The sequence below is a fragment of the Brassica napus genome, chromosome C2 (assembly GCF_020379485.1).
Source record: "Brassica napus cultivar Da-Ae chromosome C2, Da-Ae, whole genome shotgun sequence".
NCBI lineage: Eukaryota > Viridiplantae > Streptophyta > Magnoliopsida > Brassicales > Brassicaceae > Brassica > Brassica napus.
In genome coordinates, this window is record NC_063445.1 from 36,129,446 (window position 1) to 36,138,734 (window position 9,289).

Here is a 9,289-nt window from a genome sequence, read left to right on the forward strand (position 1 = left end):
ACTGTTTTAAATTCAAAATTTTATGTCTGGCATTAAATTTAAAATCAAATACCCACTATATGTATTACTATTTACCATGAAACATGATATTTAAATTTGATACATTATAAAAATTTCTCTAAATTAATATTTGAACATAATATTTTATAATAAATATATTAATTAATCAATAAATTGAAATTTACTTATTCATAGTTTTGTAGTTGTTATAATAAATTTATATAAAAATAGACATTTGAAACTAGTTATACTTTAAGCAATGAAGTATCATGTTTATTTTTTAAATTTTGTAAAAAATTATTTTTGTTATACTTAAATTATTAAATATATGGTATTATTGAGCTCTAGTTTTACATAAATATGTTATCTTAAACGATTTATTAATATTTGAGACTTTGAGTATCAAAAGCGAGAAAAGTATGTGGGCAATGATTACTTTTTGGCGACTGGAAGTAATGAATGAACTAATTGTATGAAGAATAAAGACGTAGGAGATGAATGAGAAAGCAAGCATTTTCTGCCCCTAATTACCTTTACTACCGTCCGTAAATAACACTAAATAGGCTAATTTAGAGAATCTCTTTAAGCATGTCTAGTTGAAGTAACCAGAGTAATTAAAAGAATAATCACTTTGACTAATCTCCTTTTATATTGACAAAACTCATGAAGCTTCTCCCCACGTTTTGCAATAAAGCATTCACCCATTTATTATTATTTTTTTCTTTTGAAAGTTCGCTTTCTATTAAAATTCATTTATTATCTTACGGTACAGTTTATACTTTATACACACAAAAAAAAGAAACACTCACGAGGTCATGATATGCATTTTATTGATGTGTATTACTATTGTTTTTTTTTAAATAAAATTTTATGTTACTTTTGTTAATGTGTCAAGTATTCGGCATAACACATTAGTTAAAAACAAAACATAAAGATGGGGGAATTAAGAAGGTTTATCTTCAATAATTATTTTGATAAAATTTATCTTACACTTAAAACTGAATAACATTTGTTAATTATATTTTAGCGGCTACAATTAAACTAAAGATGGGGGAATTAAGAAGGTTTATCTTTTCTTCTGCTATGTTCCCTCTCCTAAACCTGACATAGAGGAAGGATTGAGCTGAAACCTTAACCGGAGTTTCTTACAAATCCACCTCCGGTTATCAAGTTTGATTCTGGGAAGCGGTGATACCTTCTACACCGCTATCGCTAGCTTTTGTCTCCGGGAAACGGTGGCTTTGACAGCACCGGTTTCGCCGGCTTTCACTCCCGGGAAGCAGTGGTTCTGACAGCACCGTCCTTTCACCGGCTTCTTCTCTGATTGTTCCGGAATCCGTTTCCAATCTACACCTATGGTCTTCCTCTGCCCAATCGACTCTCGATCTGAGAATCCATGTTGATTTCTTGGATCGATCGCAGATGATTGATGTTTTCTTGGAAGCGTAGATCCATGGTTCGAAATCTATAGTCTACAATAGTTTTGGCCTCCATGGTGGTGTTTGGTCACACCTTTTCTCTGACTCCGGCGGAAGATGATGTCACTTTCCGGTGGATGTCCGATTAGTGCGGCGATAGAGGTTGCATGCCGGTGGAGTGAGGGGGCTTCGATCGTAGGACACGTGCCCCTCAAGTGGTGTTTCGGTCAAGATGTGGCGGCCTTATGACGCGTGTTCCTCGCAGGTGAGGATTTCAACACATGTCCTGTCCACGCAACACGCGTGAGTGAAGTGGCGCCTCCCAGATTTTAGGATGATGGGCTGAAGGCCCAAAATGGTCGTGGTTTGGTTCGCCCTAGTTTGTTGGGCATTATGGATTTATCCTTGTAACGTAATGGACTTGGTCCTATGGGTTTTGTCCCTTTAATAAACTTTAGATGGAAAAAAAAAGAATAACATTTGTTGATTAAATTTTATACATTTGATTTTCTTATTTTTATTAGATTATGAGATAATTTATTTATTAGAGATATAAAATTTATAATATAAACAAATTTTTAGAGGTAATTGATAAAATAAAAATAAAAAGTTGATATGAAAATAAAATATTTTGTATATATAGTTTATATGAATTATAGAGTAATTATTAGTATCTCTGATATTATTTTATAGAAGTTATAGTTTATATATATTTACATATTATCAGTTATAAATATATTGATAATTTTGGTTATTAAGTAGCTTAATAAAGAATCAGAAGTATAAATAGTGTAAAAATAATTATCCAGTGAACTTTTTTCTAACTATTTTATGAAGTTTTTTTGGCTAAATAAATGATGATTAAGAACATGTGATTTTTTTCGTATATTCTAAAATATTTTTTAGGTCTAAAGACTAATCTTACGAAACATTGCATCCATATAAACAATTAATCTATCTAAATAGCATGACTATGTAGCTAAAACAAATCGAATTCATGACAGAAATTTCCATCTTGAACTTTTTTACCACTAAACCAACATGACTTGGTTCATTAACAATGGGTGATTTGATTTTGTATCTTTATTCTTAAAAGTTTGTCAAAATATCTTTAATTGGTTGATCGGGTTCACTATTAATACACAAAATTTTGTCTACATTCATCCAGAACAAGATTTTTATTTAAATATATTTGCAATCATAAATATATAAAAATAAATGCCAGCTTGAATTTGCCTTCTTCTTAGATTTTTATGTATTATAAATGTTATCTTTCACACGTGTTTAGCTGCATCACATTCTCACACTCTATTTCATAAAAATGTTGTTTTGATATTTTTCTTGTTATACAAAGTTTATTTTAAAATTTTGATATAATTTATACATACTCCCTTATTAATTACAGACTGTATTAATTTTATAAATAATTTTATTTATATCAAATATTATTGATCAAATAGATGTAATTAATAAGAACATAAATGCATTTCAATTATTGTTTAAATATGTATAAAAAATAATTGAAATGGAGGGAGTATCCACTTAAAATATCAATTTACTTGGTTACCAATTTCGACATTCACGGATGTTCACTTGTAACTACTTTTTTCAAAAGAAAACTATTAATTACTAAAAGTTTCAAAAAAAAAATCACAAAAGATTAGTATTTATTCTTTATAATAATACGAAAACGATTGTCTTACTGTTCCACGAATCAAACGCTCTTCCCCAGACTTAAGAAATTTTTTTATTCCATTATTGGAGGGTCGTGGGGTGGCGAATAGTGATACCGTCACGGCCCATGTGCGAGTCCTAAGAATCGCACACGAAGATACTACTTGATCGAACGGTAACGAAGATGCCTGTGATAAAGGAATCAGTGAGTCTAGCAGATCATCAACATCTTCAAAAGGGAGTTAGTAAGATGAATGAAACTGTTCCATAAAAGCAATAAGATATTGGAGTTGACTTTCTTAAAATTGAATTTTTTGGGTTCAATGCATAATGGTCTATTTTCTATATATATACTTAAGCTCAAACACTAACCAAACATTTCATCATCTTCTTCATCTAACATCTATTTTTCTCTCTCTCTCTCTTTCTGAACCACAGATCCACAAACTAGTATCTGTTCTTTGCTAACTTACGCATCTATATGTGTGTGTTTGTCTTTGCTTTTATAAGAGTCAGTTTTTTTGTTTTGTTTTGTTTTTGTGAGGTGGCTAGCTTCGTTGATATTCCTCTTCTAACGTAGAAACAACTTTATAAAATCCTTCAAAGCATGTAATTTAAAGTCTCAGATCCATTTTCTTCTACTTGCAAAAAAAAAAAAATTAACTTATATATAAAATTTTCATAAATTGGTGTCTCTCTCGTTTTAATTTGTGTTTGGTGAAACAAGTCCTGGCAAAGTTTAAAACACAAGTGTAAACCCAAATTTATAAAAACTTCAAATCATGTAAATTTCGTTTCTATTCAATTTATCTACCTTCCCCCCAAAAAAAAAAAACAAAAAAAAAATCAGAATTTAGGATTTTTATTTAAAACTAAAAAAGAAACAAAAAGCCCAAAAAAAAAAGAGTGAGAATTTGGAATGGGTCCAACGGAGGCTGAGATGGGTGCAGTGGCGGTGACGGCTCCTCCTACGCCAGGAACGCCGGGAGGACCGTTGATCACGGGGATGAGAGTGGATTCAATGTCGTTCGATCATCGGAAACCGATGCCTCCATGCAAATGCTTGCCGGTGATGGGACACGCTTGGGGTCAACCCGACACGTGCTTCACCAATTTTCCCTCCCCTGTTGTCTCCCTTACTCGCAAGGTACGTAACTCTTTTATATTGTTAAGGAAATATCAACATATTTTGTCCGATTATGTGAAAACATAGGAATCCACGATGGGGTTGTCAAAAAAAAAAGGAATCCACGATGGGAAAAAAATGAATGATTAGTCTAGATTAATGAGCAAAAATAATGAGATCCAGACATCATTTATATATATATGCAGTCACAACTCGATCGTACATTTATGTTTGAATAATTTTTGTTAGCTCTGAAATTCTGAATATTGTAATCTTAGTTGATATTTATATAGTTCTCAAAAAAAAATATTTATCTTTTCTTTATACCTACTATTATTTATAATGAAAATATCATAGGGGTTTACGTCAGACTTGGGGGAGATGGTAACATGACATGCATGAACTAGCAGTCGTAACCGATATAATTAAGGCTCACTCGAACTCAACTTAAATTATTCAATATGGATGCCGACTCTCCTGATCGTATGGATTTGTATAATTTTTATATGTGATTGGCATATATAAACACGCAAGTTGCATAAATATAACTAATTGTAACTAATTGGGGGGGGGGGGGGGGGGGGGGGGAGCTTCCTTCACGGAAATTAAAACGGTCAAACAAATAATCAGATCACTGATCTTTTTCTTTAATTACGATGCTAATTAGTTAAATACTACGTCTTTCTAGTTTTTATTTTATTTCAATTTTATGAACGAAATATGTTAAGTAGGTTTGGTTAGATCAATTCATTTAATTGGTGTGAGCGTTTTCTTCTCTGTCCAAGCAGCCAACGAAAGGATCTTGGCATTTCAATTCATAGCTCCTGTCTTTTTTTTTACCAACCAACTAGCTAATAACCCGCGTCTTGCGTGGAATGTGATTATTAGTTTCGCTATTTTTTAATAAGGAGACATTAATTTGTTTAATTTGGATATCAGTTCGGTTTTAGGTTATTTTTTGGTTTTTAATCTCCTAAAATATAACTATCATTTTAAATCAATATTTATTTGGTTTTTTCGGTTAAAATGTTTGATGTTTTTGGTTTTTTTCGTGTGATAATCAAAAATTAATATTATTTGTTTGTTTTCATGTTATGAATCTTAGATACTTGTGATGTCGAACCAATGGTTTCATATTATAGTTTCTAAACGGATAATAGTTAAAAAAAAAGAAGAAAATTATCAAGATAAATTATTTTACTACAATTTGGTTGATAGTGAAAGAACCATTAAGAAAAATAATATTTTAACTTCCAAAAAAATTAAATATTTCAGTTGTGGTAAATACTTAGTTATAAGGTGCTTACGTCAATGTGCACATGTATGTGTATGTAAAAGTATATAAAGAACTTCTCTATATACCTTAAGGCAAAATAACCGGAACCGAAGAACCGAACCGGAACCGAACCGAAATACCCGAAACCGGAACCGGAACCGGACCAATACTCTCAAATATCCGAACGGTTCCTATATTTTTATATCCAAAATAACCGAACCGAACCGGAACCGAACCGAGAACCGAACGGGTACCCGAATATATAAAAATATTAATTATGTATACATATAACATCACTAAATATATATTTTTAATTTAAAATTCTATTAAAAGTATTTGAAAATAGTTGAGGATAACTAAATTATTATAAAGTATCCAAACTACCTGAAAGTATCCGAAACTATCCAGATAGTTTTATCCGAAATATCCAAAGTAATCCGAAATATCCAAATTTTTTATCTAAATTATCATAATTATTTGATATTTTACCTTAAATAACCAATATTTTATCCAAATTATCCGAACTACCCGAACTATCCGAACCCGAACCGGATCCAAACGAGAACCGAACTTTTTCCGGATATTTTCCGGTTCCTACATTTACTATCCGAACCGAACCCGAAACTATCCGAACCGAACCGAACCGAAAATAGGTCAAGTACTAAATGGATCCTCTAGCCCCTATCCGAACTACCCGAAACCCGAAATACCCGAACCGAACCGAACCGATACCCGAAATGTCCAGGCCTATAAAAAAGGTTGATAAATATATAAAGATACTTTTAATTAATATTAAATAACATTTTTTAAAAATAATGCATGAAAAATAAAATTCTTAAAATGAAATTATTTAAAAACAAAAATATTGTAAAATTTATATAAACTATAATATATAACTTATATATAATTCTTTAAATATATGTATATATATATGCATATAACAGATCAAATTGGATATCCGTTCTTATAAATATTGATATTTGTGATTTGCTTTTTTTTTTACGAATATTGCATTTTAGTATTTGATTTGCTTCATATAGTAACGGATATCCAGATTTTTCGGCTCGAATCAAAACGAATAACGAATCGAATTAAAATTTATAAATATATAATTTGTCCAGCTCTATTTGTAAACAGTAAAAATAACGTAAAGAAGAACCATGCATGTGAGTTTTATATTAAAAAACGTAAAATACATAGTGTGAACATATACATATGACATGTGTCTATTTTAGTGTGAACGCATTTATTACAATGTTTTTACACGTGACATGTGTCCAGTTTAGTGTGACCACATTTATTACAATGCTTCTCCTTTAATATATACGGGATATGTTTACTCCGTAGAATTATAAGACTGGAATATGAGCATTACGGTAGTATGATTAGTAATTACTAACGATTTATGGTTTTGTTCTAATAATCTATGATATTAAATGTTCTTGATTGATTTTGTTTCGAACAGGCGAGAATATTATGGGCAGCTATAATACTAACCGTTGACTGTATCATACCAACTAATAGTTTATACCAATTGAGATTAAAATTAGAACCAATTTAAACTGTGCTTAAATGCATTCGTAAATAGCTTATAGCTAGTAACATTGTGCGAGTTCTTTCGATCATTCAGATAAAATATTTAGTTATTTTGTATCCGCTTCTTGCTTTTTTTTGTTCCACAAGATATGTCTCTCTATCTGGCCTCTTCACATTTGTTCAATGCTTTCATGTGTTGTGTGTGTGATGCAGCTTGGAGCCGAGTTCGTGGGAACATTTATCTTGATATTCACAGCGACGGCCGGTCCAATCGTGAACCAGAAATACGACGGAGCTGAAACCCTAATTGGTAACGCGGCATGTGCGGGACTCGCAGTGATGATCATAATTCTCTCAACCGGTCACATTTCAGGAGCTCACTTAAACCCTTCGCTGACCATAGCATTCGCAGCTCTAAGGCATTTCCCTTGGGCCCACGTGCCTGCTTACATAGCGGCCCAAGTCTCAGCTTCCATTTGCGCTTCATTCGCACTCAAAGCAGTTTTCCATCCTTTCATGTCGGGAGGTGTCACTGTTCCGTCTGTTAGTGTTGGACAAGCCTTTGCTCTTGAGTTCATCATCACTTTTATTCTCCTATTTGTCGTAACTGCCGTTGCCACCGACACTCGTGCCGTAAGTCTCTCTCTCTTCCCAATTCTATATATGGACAAGTGATATTCATATATTGTCTAACAGTTTTTGCATCTTTATACTTAAGGAAAAGAAAGAAAATTTTCGTAACTGTTCATTTAATAAGGTCATTCTTTGGTGTTTTGTCTTTTTGCATCTTTTACTAAAAACACTCAAGAGTCCTGGTTATGTTTAACAGAAACCAAACTGTTATAACAGAAGGGACTCTAACTGCTTGGATCGATGCCAAATGCAAATTCTGTGTAAAAAAACACTCAAAAGATAATACAATAATATAGCTAATTATAAACAAATTTACAAGTTATGGTTTACTTTATCAAACCGTTTAGTCTCTACTGTTGTATTGCTCATAGGTTCCGTCGTTGATGTTGTCCATAGTTGATGTTGTCCATAGTTTGTTTCGGTGTTGTGTTGTTGTTTGCTTACCCGCTACTAGCCGTGAATTGTAACATCAGTCAAAAACGAAAACTGATATAATATTTTAACATTTTACAAAACAAAATTACAATAAAAATCGATGCTTAAACAGATTAGCCAGTGATAGTTATTTATGTAGCTAATTTTAATTGATTTTCTTTTCTTTGTTTGATTTCATGTGCAGGTTGGAGAATTAGCTGGTATAGCTGTTGGAGCCACTGTCATGCTCAACATTCTTGTCGCAGGGTAGGTCCAAATCAAAGGCTTTTAAAGCTTCGCATCATCCTGACATTTGATTAAAATGTCTCTAGCTAAAACATTTTAAAATTTTTGACAGGCCATCGAGTGGTGGATCTATGAACCCGGTTAGGACTCTAGGACCAGCCCTTGCATCAGGAAACTACAGGTCACTTTGGGTTTATCTGGTGGCTCCTACACTTGGTGCCATATCTGGTGCAGCCGTCTACACAGGTGTCAAGCTTAACGATAGCGCGACTGACCCGCCACGTCAGGTTAGGAGCTTCCGCCGTTAAGTTGAGTGAGAGACTTGTCGACAAGTCTTTTGCTTGTTACTGTTACTGTATAATTATAATAATGTAATGATATGAAAAGCTTTGGAAGCTTGTGTGAAGAATAAAAGGAGATGTGACTATAAGTCCACGCTCAATGTGTGCATAGCATCGGCTTATAAGTCTGATGCAAACTCGTCTTGTCATTTACAAATTGTGTCTTTTGTAATAATGTACACTATGTTTGGTTTGTGTTTCTTTGTTGGTTTGTGGTACCTACTTGGAGACGAAGCTATTTTATTAATAAATAATATTGCGTTTGTGTGCAACATTTTTTGGGTGATTTAGCAGATCGGACGCTTTATAAAAGTTTTGATTCGCGCTTTCAAAGCGTAGAATAACTATTTGGTTTAACTTTTCAATTTAAAAGTTATTAATTTTTTTTTGTTTAAATTTTAATATTTGAGTTTTGACATCTATAACTGAGATTAATTTATTTTGACATCTTATAATGATGGTCTTCGAGTTTTAGATTTGTGTGGGTTTGGGTTATTCGGTTTTCAAGTTATAGGGGTTGGGTGTTTCAGACCCGTTTATGAACCATATATTTTTCGGATCAGATCGATTCGGGTAATTTTGGGTTCAAATCAGGTTTTTATAATCTGTAAAACCCGAAGTGAAA

General features: G+C 32.5%; 1 protein-coding gene across 1 annotated transcript; it reads left to right on the forward strand.

Annotated features, from left to right (window-relative positions):
• Nucleotides 1-3,459: 3,459 nt before the first annotated feature.
• On the forward strand, nt 3,460-8,938 carry LOC106440453 (probable aquaporin NIP5-1). Its single transcript, XM_048748477.1, has 4 exons — nt 3,460-4,239; nt 7,244-7,663; nt 8,283-8,344; nt 8,436-8,938. The coding sequence occupies exons 1-4, from the start codon at nt 4,012-4,014 to the stop codon at nt 8,629-8,631; spliced, it is 906 nt and encodes a 301-aa protein (XP_048604434.1). The 5' UTR covers nt 3,460-4,011; the 3' UTR covers nt 8,632-8,938.
• Nucleotides 8,939-9,289: the final 351 nt, after the last annotated feature.

Bases quoted from the DNA above. Each gene is read 5' to 3' on its own strand.
- LOC106440453 (XM_048748477.1), top strand. From the start codon at position 4,012: ATGGGTCCAACGGAGGCTGAGATGGGTGCAGTGGCGGTGACGGCTCCT. The intron at 4,240-7,243 runs GTACGTAACTCT...TGTGTGATGCAG, and splicing joins TTGTCTCCCTTACTCGCAAG to CTTGGAGCCGAGTTCGTGGG. The intron at 7,664-8,282 runs GTAAGTCTCTCT...TTTCATGTGCAG, and splicing joins TTGCCACCGACACTCGTGCC to GTTGGAGAATTAGCTGGTAT.